Source organism: Neofelis nebulosa, chromosome 5 (genome assembly GCF_028018385.1).
Source record: "Neofelis nebulosa isolate mNeoNeb1 chromosome 5, mNeoNeb1.pri, whole genome shotgun sequence".
In the NCBI taxonomy this organism is placed as follows: Eukaryota; Metazoa; Chordata; class Mammalia; order Carnivora; family Felidae; genus Neofelis; species Neofelis nebulosa.
In genome coordinates this window covers 15,254,489-15,272,347 of record NC_080786.1, presented here as the reverse complement: position 1 = coordinate 15,272,347, position 17,859 = coordinate 15,254,489, and the positions used below count along the sequence as shown (strand labels likewise).

The 17,859-nt window shown below is 37.6% G+C and overlaps 1 protein-coding gene and 1 long non-coding RNA gene across 18 annotated transcripts in view; both read right to left on the bottom strand.

The window, feature by feature from the left end:
- SLC4A7 (solute carrier family 4 member 7) overlaps window positions 1-17,859 on the bottom strand; it is a 111,064-nt gene that overhangs the window by 47,835 nt on the left and 45,370 nt on the right. For 7 of the 17 annotated variants that reach the window (XM_058729672.1, XM_058729667.1, XM_058729673.1 and 4 more), the window contains exons 3-7: window positions 17,582-17,728; window positions 10,791-10,929; window positions 10,058-10,218; window positions 8,418-8,606; window positions 5,499-5,867 (exon numbers count right to left, since the gene is read on the bottom strand). In XM_058729672.1, coding sequence (XP_058585655.1) covers window positions 5,499-5,867; window positions 8,418-8,606; window positions 10,058-10,218; window positions 10,791-10,929; window positions 17,582-17,728 — 1,005 coding nt within the window. The remainder of the gene's footprint in view (window positions 1-5,498; window positions 5,868-8,417; window positions 8,607-10,057; window positions 10,219-10,790; window positions 10,930-17,581; window positions 17,729-17,859) is intronic. The other 10 variants (XM_058729675.1, XM_058729683.1, XM_058729679.1 and 7 more) reach the window with 2 other exon arrangements.
- LOC131511718 (uncharacterized) lies at window positions 3,886-5,491 on the bottom strand. Its single transcript, XR_009261687.1, has 2 exons — window positions 5,240-5,491; window positions 3,886-4,994 (listed from the first exon to the last, which is right to left on the bottom strand). It is a non-coding gene; the product is annotated as an uncharacterized LOC131511718 (long non-coding RNA).

Below are 17,859 nucleotides of genomic sequence, written 5' to 3'. Positions count from 1 at the left end.
ATATAAATACAAAGACTAAGGGTTTTATAGTCAAACATATCTGTGTTGAAATAAGCACTCTCTGGGGCACCTGGGTGGCTCAGTCCGCTAAGAGTCCGACTCTGACTCAGGTCATGATCTCACAGTTTGTGGGTTCGAGCCCCACCATCAGGCTCTGTGCTGTCGGTTCAGAGCCTGGAGCCTGCTTTGGATTCTGTGTCTCCTCTCTCCACCCCTCCCCCGCTTGCACTCTGTGTCTCAAAAAATGAACAAACATTTAAAAAAATTAAAAAAAAAAAAAAAGAAAGCAGCACTCTCTGCCACTTGGTAGCCATGTGACTTCAACTCACTAAAACTAAGACTCAGACAAACCTGTAAAATTAGCTTGTTTGGATTACAAACAGTAGATAAATGTGCAATCATTAGAATGCTCACTTCAAGTAACATTCAGCAGCAATATTTCACAATAAAATAACCTAAAAATAACCTGTAGCCTATACCCTATCATTACCACTATGAATTTTGCAAAAAGTTCCAATCTCAGTCTTTATCAAGTATGTAACACAGATTTCTACCATAAAATGTATCTCATTTTTTCAAAAACACCCAGGATATTCTAGTTCAAGAATATATAATCTTGCCCCAAACACAGAGTACCACAGGAGAAAAGGTGCTGGAGTGAATTACAACAGACTTGACTTAACTTTAACTCTGCCACTCACCACAATCTAGTGATCCACAGAAATCCAGTTAAGCAGTTTGTGCTTAAATCCTATAAACTTTAAAGTTGGTATTAGTGAAGCGCCTGAACTGTAAGCACATGGGCTACATCTGATGCATCTAATGGAATTTTCATTTTTCTGAAACACACTGTAACTAGTAACTGAAACCAAGTCATCTGGGCCTACTGCTTAACCTCAATGACCAAGGACGTTTCTTGATACCCCCTTCTCTGTCACAGAATGTTGCCGTGACCCAAAACCGGAAGTATAAAAAGCATATGCAAACTATTGGGGCGCCTGACTGGCTCAGTAGGTGGAGTGTGTGATGCTTGATCTTGGGGACATGGGTTCCAGCTCCCCACTCAGTGTAGAGATTATTTAAAAATAAAACCTTAAAAAAAAGGCATACGCAAACTATTTAGCTAGATGCTCTGGAAGTGTTAAACAATTCTGAAATAAACACTACTTCCTAAAACTTAGCTCCTTTCTCACCACCTTAGCTTAGCCAAGTTATTGTGATCCCTCTTCTTTGACCTTTGTCTCTAAACTTCCAGAACAAGGTCCGTTCCTCTATTAATTCCTTTATTAAAATACACTGCCCAAGTGGAAAAAAAAAAGCTGACCCGTAGTTTTCAGTGGCTTCCACTGACTTCCATACAGGAAAATGAAGAATACCATTAAGGCCTTGGCGGCAGCTGCACATAAACATCAGTACATATACTTCTAACTACTAAATGTATTATATCCACAGATGCATAATCAAAAGAAAACATGTGCAATTCCCCAGAATTGCCTCAGCCACCGGCTTCCGGAGAGAAGAGCGGGATAAGACCATGGGGGGAACGTAAGGACACAGTGGGAAGGGGAAGAAGAAATGAGGAGGAACCCATACTGATAAAGCCGGAACATGATCCGAAGTCATTCGGCTAGGTTAACCTGGTCATCCGGAACCTATTAAAATGGGCATGCCAAGTACAAGTTAGAGCTGTTCACCATGATCTTGTCTACATAGTCCTTCACAGTCTCAGCTAAGATAAAGCTGTTTCCTCAATCAGTAAAGGAAGTCTCCCCGTCTGTGCAGTAAATTTCTGGTGCTCAGGATTAAGTGAGTAAATTCCCCAAAGTTAAAAGTATCATTAGCGCAGATAGAAAGACTGAATTTCTTTGTATTTTCTTAAAAGAAGAAGCAATGTATGTATATATAAAATCAATACTCGGATTTAAAAATCATAGTTTGGTAAATCTATTATTTTGCCCTTACATTTTTTTCTCACAACAGCATATCTAACTGGAGAAAGATAAAGATATCAGAGTCTTCTGTCACTAAAGGTTTGAAAATAAAGTAGTTGGGGGAGGGGGGGGCGCCTGGGTGGCTCAGCCGGTGAAACATGCTGACATCTCAGAGCCTGGAGCCTGCTTAGGATTCTGTGTCTCCGTCTTTCTGTCCCTCCCCTGCTCATGCTGTTTCTCTCTCAAAAATAAACATTTTAAAACCTTAAAAAGAAAAAAAAAAAAAAAAGGAGTTGGAGCAGAGGTGCTCAAAGTGAGAAGATTTTGTCCGCCGGGACACATCTGGCAAGACGTAGGGACATTTTTGGTCGTCACAACTAGGGAGTGTAGCTGGCGGCTAGTGAACAGAGGCCAGTGATGGTGTCAGACATCCTACACTGCACAGGACAGCCCCTTATGACAAAGGCATGTCCAGCCCAAAATGTCAATAACGCCACGGCTGAAAGTCAGAAGACTGTTGCAAATACTACAAAACAGCTTAACTCTTTTACATGTAGTTAGTCTCTAAAATGGAACTGTTAGGAAAATAACTTCGTTCCCTGTCCAAAATGATACTGAGGCCACCTTCCTCCTGTAACATAACATCAGACTTCAAGGACACTCAACCAGAGTTTCTAGGTACTTGAAGCACCAAAGGCAATTAAACAAGGGAATAACATATAGCTGTCCCTATTATTTTAATTACATACCTTCTGTAGATGTCTTCTTAAACAGTAATTAGGAGCTTTTTCTTACCTCTAGAAATTCCCTCTTTTCCCTCCATTCTAATTTATTTTCTTTAAATCTCAAGGCATACTTTTAGCAAAGGAGGAAAAGCAGCTTAATAATGTTCCTCGATTTTCAGGTAATTGCTACTTTTATCGCGTTAACAATATGGCCTAACAAGCCACTGTGAACTCATATGTCACCTCCTAGTTACTATAGAGAATTTATAGCTCCTCATAGAAGCTGGTAAAACAAGAAATGCTGAGTGTTAATGCCTAGATACAGGTAAAAACAAATGCAAGGAATTAACTTTAAAATCACTTTTGTTCAAGGTGCCTGGGTGGCTCAGTCAGTTAGGCATCTGACTCTTGATTTTGGCTCAGGTCATGATCTCATGGTTTGTGAGATCGAGCCCTACATGAGGCTCTGCGCTGACAGTGTCCATGGAATCTGCTGGTTCCTTGTAATTAAAAGTGCTGATAAACATTTTTTGAAAGAAAGAAAGAAATTTATTTATTTATTTATTTACAGAGAAAGAGAGACAGCACAAGCAGGGGAGGGGCAGAAAGAGAGGGAAACATAGAATCTGAAGCAGGTTCCAGGCTCTAAGCTGTCAGCATAGAGCCCAACGCAGGGCTCGAACTCACAGACTGTGAGATCATGACCTGAGCCGAAGTCAGATGGTTAAATCAACTGAGCCACCCAGGTGCCCCCCAAAATTTTATTTTTTTAAAAAAGCAGTGCCTGGGAGGCTCAGCTGGTTAAACGTCTGACTTCGGCTCAGGTCATGATCTCACGGTTCATGAGATCGAGCCCCGCACTGGGCTCTGTGCTGACAGCTCAGAGCCTGGAGCCTGCTTCGGATTCTATGTCTCGCTCTCTCTCTCTGCCCCTCCCCACTCGCACTCTGTCTCTGTCTCTCAAAAATAAAAAAAAGTCAAAAAAGATTTTTTTAAGGAAAAATAAAATAAAAAAGAGTGCTAATTATTTCCAAGTAAATAATTCTAGTTATTTCTTTCTTTTTGTTCAGTTCCCTCATTATGCATTTTCTATGAGTACCAAAATCTACAATGAAATATTATAGATCTGAGTTCAATTCCTTGCTCTGGTCATTTATGGTATGATCTTAATACCTTTAATGTCTTTGTTTTCTTCATTTGTAAAACAGGGATGAACCTCATCAAATTGTTAGAATTATAAATACGATATATTTAATATATCATTATGCCACTGTGTGTGGAACAATATTAAACAATAGTAACTGTAACTGTCATCATAATTAATGTTACAATGATTTATCCACCTTACTCCCATCTTTTTATTTCTAAAAGTATATACATTTTGGCAACTACAATGAGCCTTGATGAAACATACTTGGTATGTTTGGGGAAATTCAATACAGAGAAGTCTGTCATCTAGTGGTAGGACCATGAGGATTTTGTCGGAGGACTTAGGCTTGTCACTTACTAGTTGCATGACTCGGGAAGTTATTTAACTTTTCTGAGTCTGAGGTTTCTGAAGATGGGTGTATCCACCTAACTCCCACCACTTTGCCTAGACATTAAGTAGGCCAATATAATAAACGTAAGCTATCAGTGAAGTGTTAGGTGTTATCAGTATTATGGAAAAATGCAGTAATTAATACCTGTGTGATGAAAACCAGTAGCTAGCATTCCTATGTCATACGCTTAGCTGTCAGTAAGAAGTAGTTACTAAAGGAGACTTCTTTATATAAACTGGGTGGAAAGATATAGATGTTTAAACATATGTATAACCAATATATTACAGAGAGCCAATATTACCATAATATATAACCGTAGATGAATTATGCCCCTTTTACCCACTAAGAAATAATTTTTCTAATTCACAGACAAAAAGAGATCCTCGCTACGACTATAGGATCGCTATAGCCACAACTACAGGTCCTGAAAATTTCAAGGTGTATTTGGATTAAAGATAGATACAGCATTCAACAGAGAACAATTAAAGACTATTCCAAATATAAAACTAGCCTTAAAATCATGATGATTCCAGGTAGCCACTGGAGAACTTCAATCTTCTCAGAGACAAAATGAGAAAGAGAACATTCGATCCTATTTGTGTCAGGAAGATTAAAATACACCGCACTCTGATAAAAGCACGGGACAGTAGATTAAGAGGCATATCACCTCATGCAACTCATGTCCGACATGCGTTCATCACATCATGAATGAAGCGCACAAGAAGAAAAGCCACCGTTTTTTAAAAATCACGGCAAATCGAAAGATTGCTTATAAAAATTCCTACGTTTTGGGGCGCCTGGGTGGCGCAGTCGGTTAAGCGTCCGACTTCAGCCAGGTCACGATCTCGCGGTCCGTGAGTTTGAGCCCCGCGTCAGGCTCTGGGCTGATGGCTCAGAGCCTGGAGCCTGTTTCCGATTCTGTGTCTCCCTCTCTCTCTGCCCCTCCCCCATTCATGCTCTGTCTCTCTCTGTCCCAAAAATAAATAAAAAATGTTGAAAAAAAAAAATTTAAAAAATAAAAAATTCCTACGTTTTTCTGAACTATCCAAATGCCCTGACCTGTAAAACATCTGAAAATTCTTGAAAGGGCTACATCTTTTTTGGAGTCGCTTCGGAGGTTAAAATTTTCTAAGAATCACGCTCCCTTCTACCATACGCTATAAGGAAAACAAACCATGCACAAGTCAAAGAAGTTGTAAGCATGAGGTACATTTGCTGCTAAAGCTCCGTGCTGAGAGGCATTCCACGTGCAAGAGAGGCAGCGGCAGGGGGCACCGCACACGGAGGGTGTGAATAGTTGCCTGGAGTCATGCCAACATTGTCCTCAGCCTTCTGCTCCTGGCCTGTGGGCGCTGCCGAGTCTTCCTCGGGTGGATGAATTACTACTGTGGGGACAGCATCACTGGCAGGTGAGACCAGCAGCTCTGGGGCCTGAGGCTGACTCTGCTGGGAACTTCTGGAGGTCGGGCGACTGACGCTAGGGCTGGAAGGAGGGCTGTGCTGAGGGGTGGGTACTGGGGTTGGACACCTTGAGCCTGCAGGGCTTCCAGCTCTTGAAGAAGGAAGAAGATGACTGAGAAGAAGGGAGAAAGGCGACTCTCCTCTCAGGGAAAGGTTTGAGGCGGACAGGCCTGTTCGCAAAGAGTGGCGGGAGGCTGACAGGCCTTCCCCTGAGACAAAACAAATAAATGAAACACGATGAAGTTCGCTGCAGAAGGCAAATTGAGACACACACACACACACACACACACACACACACACACTCTCACAAAATCAATTTACAATGTAAACTGCAAGCTCCGAAGCCCCAAATTTGAAATCCATGCTATCAGAGTTAGCATGGCAATGAGAGTTCTAAATGTGAGAAAGTCACTGAAAAGTTGCTGAAATTACCATTCATTCCCTGAAGGTGTATCCAAAAAAACAAAACAAAAAATACAAAACAATGCAAATGACAGACTGGGCAGGGGAATATTCTGTTAGTAATTACAATGCCCAATCATATAGCTTTTAAAAAAAAAACAATATCAATGCAAAGTTGATAAATAATAAACAGCAAATGAGAATACGATTTAAGAATAATCCAAGAAATAAAACCCTAAACAAAACTTACAAGTACTGATAGCTTATATTCAGTGTATTTTTCCTAAACTGGACCGAACTGCTACAGACAATTATCTCTCACAATAAAAGTCGACATTAGCTAATAACTCTTAACTTAAAGTTGATATCAAATCTTCATATTAGTAGAGCATCATCTACTGGTAGTGCTCCCAGGTAAAATTCTAAAACATAAGACAAATTATAGGCATTTTTTAAAAATAAAAATATAGTGCCGATTTGAAAGGATATTCTTGCGCTCTCTAAAGATATTAACACATGTCCTGAAATATGCCTCCATTTCTAATACAGCAGATACGATTAAATAATACAATTGTGTTTAATCCAGCTAGATAATAAAGTATTTCTCACCAACAATGGCAATAACGAAATAAGTCTAGCATATTTCCAAAGGTCATATATATTTATATTTCAAACACCTCGTGTTCTATGACATGTACCTTAGTAAAATAACACTGATTTTAGGAAAAATATGGTATGACAGACAATCCCATATGATCTAAGTTATCAAAGCCAAATACTCAAGAGATCTCAAGACATATGAATCAACAAACCACCACCATTTAGTTTAAAACAAAAGCTACATGCAGAAAAACTGTTAGCTTACAGCTATAACACAACAAAATAACAGAATGTCCATGCTAAAACGGCATTTAAAAGAAAACAGCCATTGTGTTACGATTAAAAGGAACCAAATGACAATCAGGGAATCATCAGGAACCATCCACATGAGGAAAAAAGATCCAATAGGGTCTCTCTGAGTAAATGAACTCATTTCCCAAAAGTTGAGAGTATACACTACATGAAAGATGAAAACGAGAGGTAAAATGTGACACAGGTGGCTTGCTTTAAAATTACACTTATGCCCCGAAGTAAGTGTTAATTCTTTCTTTTATTCTTAGGGTCACTTACGTATACAGAGGCATAACCTTAAACAGATTAAAAAGAGTTCTAATGGTCAAACGCTCAGAAGATGGTCTTGAGTATGTTTACACTGAGCTGCAAAAGACGATTACTGTCAAACTTCAGATGTATTAAATCCCATCACCAATGGCTGTTTGGAGAACACTTAAAAGCCATACTATTACTGCCGGGACAGAAAGGAGGAGCAGAAAGACACTGTGGCCCATCTTGCACTCCTCTTCACTCTAATCCTTTTAGGCCTTGAGTAATGGCAGCAGCTAGAGGGAAGAACGACCCTCATAAGCAACTCCAACCCTTTGTATGTAGGTTTTTCAGAGTCACTGTCTTCAGAGCTCTCTTCTGAGAGCCAAAATAGAACCCCAGGGCTGTATTCTTCTACTTTAAAAAGAGGGAGGCAAAGCCTCTGGGCGCTCCAGTCTTAAAACAGGGACAGAGGTAACCGGCTACAAGAACACTGCTGTATCCCCACATGACCACTACCAGACCACGAGTGAGGGCAGAGAGCTGGAACATGTGGGTCCGTGCCACCCTCAGAGGTTAGGAGGACATCGGGGAGGTCATCCCTAGCATAAGAACAAAACATCCATAAAAACTTGCACAAACTGTATAAATAAAGGGCAGTGAAATCATCAAAACAATGCCAGAACACTTGTTTCTGTGCAGCAAATAAAGTAAACTCAGGAAATGAAGAGAAAAATCACTATGAAAAACTCGAAAACAGATAATAAAAGTTTAAACCCAAGACTTGGAATTTTAAGAAGATCAAACTTACAGATCATAATTTATGCCTCCTTCATCTATTATACGAGAAGTCTTGACAAAAACAAAAAAGCAAAATAAATAGGAAGAAGGAATTCAGGATTAGCTATAGTGACAGTGTTCTGTATGTCACCAATACTTAAATGTGCCATTTTAACTAGAGTGAATTTTAAATTTTTTCATCTAAGTGATTTCTACAGATTAATGGTCACGTTGTCAAGAATGGTATTTTAGAAAGGATATGTTTTAAATACAAAGATAACATTATTGTTTAAAAAGAATAAAAGGGATACTAAAATGACCCACAGAATTATCTGCAAGAAATATCTTTCTTCTCCCAAATACTGACTGTACTAGACTGGAATGCTGTTAGAGCGGAAGGGTTAGCGAAAATTGGATGCCACAACTTATCTCACCATTCCTTTCAAGCAAGTGAGGGTCAGAATGTTTCTTGCCTATATCTGCAAAAGATCGCACCAGGGGAATCCGACTGGTGAATCTTTTCTCATTCTGATGGTGATGTCTCTTCAAAAGAGCTTCTCTGACATTTTCTCTTATGGACTCATCCAGTTGGCCAGAGGCTATCATGTTGTCCAACACCATATCTATTGAAAGAAAAATAAAGATAGCAGCCATTGTTATTAAAGAAGCTAACACTTGGATGACTGTAACACAGAGTAAGCAATAAATTGTAAGTGGAACCTTACTGAAAAACAAGATCTTTAAATAGTTCTAGAAAGTATTATTCTCTCCTGATATTGTATAATGTACACATAAGATAAATATGAACATTATCTAAGGAAAATAAACAAGTTACAAGGAGACCCTTATTTTAATAAGTCCTGTTATTTATTTATAAAGGGGCCACACTACTAGCTTCCCTGTGGTTGGAAGTGCTTTCCTGCTATGGACACAATTCTATTAAAGTGAATATTCAATAATACTGGCTTCCTAAAACATGAAGGTATTTTATTGCTTCGCTTCATATTTTTCATCAAAACTATAGATGGATATCTGGACTCCTTCATTCAGTAATTAACTATTTGCCTATTACATGTTGGAAATACAGCATTTAACTAAGCAGATCAAGTTTCTGCTCTCACTCTTCCAGAGGTAGAAATACCAGTGAGCAAATGGAAAGGTAAAATATCATGAAGCAATAAATTCTAGGAAGATGAGTACATCGGGGTGTGAAGCCGGTGGGGGGAATTGATGTAATGCCATATGATACCTTATTGTAGGGGCTGGACTATTTTTATAACTATATTTGTAACTACTTTTAACCTATAAATAAATATATATCTATCTATATCTTTTTTTTTTTAAACAGTGCCACTAATTTGAGGTAAAGAGTCAAGTTTTGAAACCTGTAAGAGTCCTCTAACAGAAAACTGGAATCAACCTACCTAGCAGGTAAACTGTAACATTAACACAATGACTAGAGACTGGCATACAAGTGGACCCTGGATTATAAAACATTACATTGTAAATAATGAAAATATTACATTGTATTATGCAATCACTGCAAAGCCAAAGTAAACGTCTCGTACTCAAGAAATCTGTACATTCACAGGGAACTGACTTTGATATGAAATTCATACCTCTCTATACTTTCTAGACCTTTCTTCCTTTTCTTCCTCCTCCTTAGATTACTTTCTTTTTCCTTGTACCACCTGTTCCTTGTTCCCATGTGTTCAGTCTAAAAATAGGTAATACATTTAATGTACTTGTGGATCCTCCCCAGATACCTTCGTCCAAAACTTGAAGAAACAAAAGCTCTTTTCTCTACATTTCCCGAAACAGACCGCATATCCCACTTACGGCACTAGTCACTTTCTTGCTGGTACTGTAGTTAGGACTGTCTAACTCAATCTCCTAAACTCCATTAAAGACAAAAGGTGTTCTTATATGTGTACTCCTCATGTGGTCCCACACAGGATGGAAACTCAACACAGAGCTACTAAATCAAGGGTCTAAAATTCCACCACATTTCCCTAACTTAAATACCTCTAATTGCAGTGCAAATTAAATATTAAAAAAGGCAGACTACTATAACCTGCTATTTCATCTAGAGTGCTTGCTCTCATATCCAGCATGACTGTTCCATTTAAGATGCAACTCCTGAGTTCAAAAAGACTATGCAAAGAGAGAGTTGCCACATAAGGTTTACTCCACCGGTCACCGCCATCTTCAACATCCTCTTCAAATTTCAGCCATCTGAAATGTGTAATACATAAAAAATATTTTATAAATAATGAGGATTAGAAATAATGAAATCCTTACTATTTGCTTCTTTTAATATGAAACACATAAACCTGTTCTTTTAAAGATAAACAAAGATCACCACCACCAACCACAAAATTTGGCTACAGACACATCTTTGCAAATCAAACTAATAGTCCACAGTGTCTATCCTCCCAGGTTACCTTACAGCTCCTCCTCCTACTCTATCGCAACAGTGACCCGCTGTGGAATTGCCATAGCTTCCACTTCTAATTCTCTTTTAAACTGAAAATATGCAGCGGGACCATGACTTTTTCAAATGTATTTCTCTAATCAAAGACATTAGAAAGTACAATTAACATAATTGCCTTCTGTGCTGTATTAAAGTATCCCTTAAGAAAACGAACTTTGAGAATTAAGAGATACACTGAAGATATAACTTCCAGACACGAGGAAATTCTCTGCTCGGTATTTCAAAGCACCAGGTAGCTCATAAATTCATTATATTTACATTACAAGAAGAAATCAAGAAAAGCCAACTAAATACTGAGACTCAGTATTACTACCTGGCAGTTTCTTTCCATTCGTACTCTTCTCCATCTCTGTAACACAGTTCATCCATTTCCGTAAAGAGGTCATGCGGAATGTGCTCTTCATCATCATCTTCAGTGCCAAGAATGAACTGAACTCTTTGGGATGGTGTGTCTTAACAAAAGAATTTAAATACGCTCAAAAATTGCCACAATTCATTCAAAGATAAACTTGGTTTGAAAGTGACATGTTTTTGTGATAGATAGATAGATAGAAAGATAGATAGATAAATAAATAAATATACTCTTTTATTAAAATACTAAAAATTTTGAAGGAAACGAGGACCAACAATCTGGAAATAAGAGTCTCACACAGAGGTCACCTCCACACACAAAAAAAGAAAACCTGTATGGTAAAAATAAACAAATGAGGGATGCCTGGCTGGCTCAGCTGGCAGAGCATTTGACCCCTGAATCTCAGGGTTGTAAGTTCGAGTTGCACGTTGGGTTTAGAGATGACTTAAAAATAAAATCTTTAAAAAAAGATAAACAAGTGAAACTAATCTTATAACTGATGTAAAAACAAATAAAAAAAAGCAACTTCCAAAACCATGGAACACTATGCTCAAAGACAGGACTTTTTTCTCACTCAAAATACAAGAACATGCTGGAGAAAACAGAATTTGTAAAAATATCTAATATGTAACTAAATGCAAGAGTGAAAAAGGAAAATCTCCAAGGTCCAAAAAATGATGAGAAAAAGCAAAGCTAGGGGTCTACAGAAAGTGGCCTTTCCTGCCATCGTAGAGAAGTAAAACTCTTGTCAGCTGAGGTTAGGGAGGCAGGACAAGTCACTGTTAAGAAACAGATACCGCACTTGTGGCATCTGAATTTAAACTACACAGTACAGGCTCTCAAGAGAAATCAGTATAAATCCTAGTCCAGGACAGTTGAAAACCCTGTGGCCACCAAACAACCAAAAGCACCAATTGAAAACAAAACCGAATCCTGCTGAATAGGAGACAGGAAGTCAAACTCAAAATTTACACCAAAGTAAACAAAACCTCCAGGCACTTACACATGCAATGAACAGGTTAAAGAGTAGAAGGAATTCACATAGGAAAAGACAAATCTGAAGAAATTAGACAGACTGCACCAATGACAAATAAAAAGATGGGAAACAGAAGGTTCAGAGATGTAGAGAACAGAGTAAGAAAATCGACCAGGGGGGCACCTGGGTAGCGCAGTGGGTTACGCTCTTGGTTTCACCTCAGGTTCATGGGTCTGAGCCCCACATCACGTTCTATGCTGGAGCCAGGGCTTGCTTGGGATTCTCTCTCTCTCTCTCTCTCTCTCTCTCTCTCTCTCTCTCTCTCTCTCTCTCTCCCTCCCTCCCTCCCTGCTCACACTCTCTCTCAAAACAAATAAACTTGAAAAAGAGAAAGAGAAAGAAAAAGAAAAAGACAATCAAACAGGAAGAACCCCAGAATGAAGAAAATACAAAGAACGGGGAAAAAACAAAAAAAACTGTATTAGAAAATTTTCCAGTATGTATATCACATGGATCTTCATATAAAAGGACTACCCTTGGACCTATGCTGGACAAACTAAAACATACTGTGACTGAAGTTACTGATGTTTTCAAATTTTCAACATTTAGGTCTTGCAATTCCTTCATCAGATTTATCCCCAAGCAGTATTTCTGGTGCTACTGTAAGTGGCAATTTCTGGCTGTTCATTGCTACCAGAGAAATATATGGAAAGATAATTGATTTTGTAGAGTGCAACCTTCCTAAACTCACATAGTTCTGTAGTTTCATAGACTGCTCAGGATTTACTAGATACATGATCCTGTATGTGTAAATAAAAACAGCTTTACTTCTTCCTTTGCAAGCTGTAGGCCTTTCATTTCTTTCTTGCCTTATTACACAGGCTAGGTCCTCCAGGACTATGTTCTGTAGAAGCAGCACAGAACAACCTTGCCTCTCTCTCTCCAAATCAGAAGGAGAAAGCACTACATCTCTTCAGCACTAAATGTGACATTAAAGAAGTTTCTTTAATAGATGCTCTGTATCAGTCTGAGGAAGTTTTCTCTTATTCCTTGTTTGCTGAGAGCTTTATCATAAATGAGGATGGAATTTTGTCAAAGGCTTTTTCTGCACCTACTGAGATAATTATATGGCTTTTCTCCTTTATAGTATAAATATGATTATTTATATTGATAGTTAAACTTTACACCAACTCTTGCTTTTCGACAGGTTATCACACTAATTTCCTATTGCTGTTGTAACAAATTACCACAAGCCTGGTGGCATAAACACAAATTTATTCTCTTATATATAATTCTGGAGTCTTACAGTACTAACCTCATGGGGCTGGTTCCTTCTGCAGGCTCTAGGGGAAAATCCATTTCCTTACCTTTTCTCGCTTCTGGAAGCTGCCTACATTCTTTGGGTCTGAACACTTCCCCCTTACTACAATCACTTGCTTCTGTGGTCACATCCACTACTTCTTTGATCTTTGGACTGCCTCTTACTAAGGACCCCTGTGATTGTAACTGGCCAACCTGTAGTATCCACTGTAACTTCCCTATCTCAAAATCCTTAACTTAATCACATCTGTAAATTCAAATTTGCTATAAGATTAACATTCCAGGCATTAGGAATTGGGACATCTTGGTAGGCATTATTCCCCCTAACACAGTCATAGTATCCTCTTTAGATACTGCTGTATAAAATGTGTTTTTAGTTTGCTAAGAATTTCTGAAACTACATTCATGGGAAATATTTAGTTTGTAATTTCATTTTCTTATAACATCTGTACCTAATTTTTGTATCAAGGTAATGCTGGGTTCATAAAAATGAATTAGGAAGTGTTCCTTCATCTTCAATTGTCTGGAAGTCTGTGTAATTTCTTCCTTACAAGTTTGATGGAATTCATCCATGAGCTCTGTGGGAGTAAATTTCCACTGTTGAACTGTTTTAGACTACAAATTTAATTTCTTTATACATACAGGGTAATTTAGGTTATCAATTTTTAGTAGCTTTTATTCTTAATGAATTTCCCCATCTCATCTACATTATCAATTTTGTCGGCATAACATCATTCATAATATTCCCTCATTAGTCTTTTAATATCTGTAGTATATGTACAGAAATATTCTGCTACTGGTAATTTATATCTTTTTTTTCCCCTCCTAATCACTCTAGCTACAAGTTTATCAATTTTACTGGCTTTTTCAAAGAATCAGATTTCAGTCTGATTTCTGCTATTGTTTTTCTGAGTTTTATTTTATTCATTTCTGCTTTGGTTTATATTTTCCCTTTGTTTTCCTTACTTTGGTTTACTATGCTCTATGTTTTCTCTCAGTTTCTTAAGTTAGAAATGTAAGTCACTCATTTCAGATGTTCCTTTTCTAATATAAGGGTTAAGTGCTATAAATATTCCTCTACGCATTGCTTTGGCTGCATCTAACAATTCTCAATATATATGGGCCGTCTAACTTTGCACAGTACCATGCTAAAGGAACCTGCACATCAGAAGCATGTTCTCACTTCACAAGATTTTATCTCAATTAATTGCCAGTACTGTGTTTTATTTTTATGAGTTCAAAATATTTCCTAATTTCTGTTGTGACTGCTTTTAACACATGGGTTATTGAGAAGCATCTTGTTTAATTTCCAAATATCTGGGGATTTTTCTTGATGTTATTGTAGTTTAATTCTACTGTGGTCAGAGAATACACTTTCAATCTTTTAAATGTATTAAGACTTGTTTATGGACTAGAATATTCTGCTTTTGTTGGGTGGAGGGCTCAATGAATGTGAATATCAATCCATCTGATAATGTTATTTAGGTATTCTATATCCTCATTGATTTTTTAACTTGTTCTATCCATTACTGACAAAAGACAGTTGAAATCTACAACCTTATAAATGTATCCAACAACAATACATTTATCTATCTTTTCAATTTTATCAGTTTTGCTTCATGGATTTTGAAGCTTTTACTACACGCATATTCATTTAGGATTGTTACACCCCGGTTTCAGCAATTTAATTTTTATGTGCCTTTGTGGGGTTCTCTTCATATTTCTTCTTAAGTTTTGTTGCACTCCTTGAACCTGTGTGTTCAGAGTTTTCACTAAATTTAGAAATTTTTCAACTAGTATTTCTTCAAATTTCTTTTCTGCCACCCTCCTTTCTGGCACTCCAATTATACATATATTAGACTAACTGATATTGGTCTACAAATTATTGATGCTCTATTCACTCTAGGCTTTTCTGTTTCACTTTGGGGTAGTTTCTATCACTATTGTCTTCAAAATCACTGATCCTTTTTTTCTGTTGAGTCAAATCCTCTGTTAATCTTACCTAGGGTATTTTTAATTTAAGATACCTTATTTTTCATCTCTAGAAGTTCCATTTGGGCTTTCTTACATTTCCAAATTCTCTGTTCATCACAGTTACATCTTCCTCTATCTTCTTGAACATTCAAAGTAAACAGTGTAGTTGCTTTAACATGCTGTTTTCTAATTCTATCCATTCTGTCATTTCTGGATCTGTTTCTACTGATTTATTTCTCTTGGTTATGGCTCATATCTTCCTATTTTTCATATTTCAAGTAATTTGTAGATATCAGATAGTGTGAACTTCACATGTTTAAGTGCTAGATTTTACAGTATTTCTTGTAGTAGTATTATACTTTGTTCTGGCAAAGACCTTTAATTTAATTCTTTCAAGACCTGCCTTAAAATTTTTTGGAGATCTACTGCAGTTTTTAGTGCAAAACTAATTAAGACCTGCTATTATGGCAATACCCTTCTGAGAACTCTACACAATGCCCTGTATGTCAAGGTCTTTCCACTCTGACTGATGGGAACACACCCTATTCCCAGTCTTACGTGAAATGCAAGAACTAGTTAGCCTACTGCCTTCTGATGGTTACTTCTCAGGCCTCAAGTAGTTTCCTTTGGCTTTAACTAGTACTCCACCAAAGATTCAAAGGATCCTTCTTCAACCTTTGGAACCGTCTCTGTGTATAGCTCTCTATTCTCTGGCACTCCACACCTGACTAGCTTCTTTGGCCTTCCCAAATTCCAATCTCCATCTCAACTCTGAGAGCCTTCAAGGAAGGTTCTGTTCCAGATTCCCTTCCTGTGCTGTGGCCCGAAAAACTGTCTCTAGGTAATATGCTCAGACAAGCACAACGCTCATCTTGCTTCCCCTCTCTCAGAGGTCAGAGTCCCATACTGCCTGTTGTCCAATGTCTGCAAATTACTGTTTTATATATGTACTATCTTTTAGTACAGCTTTTTAAGAGATTCCCATCACACTTAGTCTCTCTAAGCTGAAGTGTCTGCATCTACACACTGAAAACAATATCTGTCTTTTAAAAAGTGCAGAGAGGATTAAAAAAGATGTGGTATATATATACAATGGAACATTACTGGGCCATAAAAAAAGAACGAAAATTTTGCCATTTGCAATGACATGGATGGAGTCAGAGTATAATGCTAAGTGAAATAAGTCAATTAAAGACAAATACCATACGATTTCACTCATAGGTGGAATTTAAGAAACAAAACAAGCAACGGGAAAAAGAGAGACAGAGAGACAAACCAAGAAACTGACTCTTAATTACAGAGAACAAACTGATGGTCACCAGAAGGGAAAGGATTAGGGGGATGAGTTAGATATGATGGGGATTAAGGAGTGTATTTGTCATGATAAACACTGGGTAATGTGTGGAACTGAATCACTATATCACACACCTGGAACTAGAATAACACTGCATGTTAACTAACTGGAATTAAAATAAAAACGAAAAATAAAATTATATGAAAAGTGCAGAGAGGATTAAATCAAAGGGTGTATGTCAAGAGCTTGGTGGAATGCTTAGCACAGAATTGGCAAGGCATAACGTACATGCTGTAGCTGTATTACACATAGGCATCGTTCCCTCTTCTTCACAAAAATGGTCCTTTGGCATAGCACACAAGTGCTTACAGGGTACTGCTCACGTAACTTTTCTAGAATGCACATAGGACCCGTGTAGAGATGGCCATGTAGGCCCATGATGTCCTAAAAAAATAATGATGCCTTCGATGTCCACTACCTGCAATGTCTTAAGAGTCCTCCTCAGGCTGCACAGCTGTTTTATCTGGCTCTCACCATACGCATTTCTTAGGGCCACTTAAATCTAAATCAGTACTATTAATATTTATTATCACATTCTCTTTCCTCTACACTACGCCTTTTTTTTTCCTGATTTCCCATCTATTGGCACTTCTATATTTGTCTACTTTCAAACAAAAATCGTGTCCTTTCATAGACAATACTATCAAATCAGAGCACTCTTATCTGCACAGATAACCGAATAGTTCAACTTAGTGGATAAAATTTTCTAGCCAAAAAATGTATTTAAAAATGAAAAAAAAATTTAATCTTGTCCAGGAGCCTGAAGATTCCAGATATTTGTTCCCTGCATATATAAATGATGAGATAGGTAATAGAGAAAAGAAATAAAACCCAAACTGAAGTGTACATGTCAAGACTCAATTATTATGATTCCAAAGCTGGAATACAATGAAGAAAACAAAGGCCCTTCCTTTTTTCACTTCTCCTAAGTAGACCTTAGCCTATAAACTAAGTATCTTTCTTGTAGAAAAAATATTACTTCAATTAGTATTCTTCAAGACTTATAAAATATGTATGTCTACATTACAGCAGACATAAAATTTAAGAAAGAGAATATTCCACTTTTTTGACAAAGCTTTCCGGGAGAGAATTTTAAAGTGTTAACAGAGAACTACTGTCTTCTCTTACCATAGGAAGGAGACTCCCGTCCATCTTCTTTATCTGATTCTTTATCTTTTCTCCTCCGGTGGTGATGTTTGTGTCCCCGGTGCCTGTGACGCCGACGACTCTCTTTACTAAACGGGACGTGAACACCAATATATACAGCTCGATGACCTAGCCAAAAGTTCAGAAACATTACTGGTTTTCCAAAAGGGACAAAGGTAATATACACAATAGTATACCAAATTTTACTTTGATAAAAAAGAATTATATATAAGTTAATGTAATTAACAGTGTTATTTCCT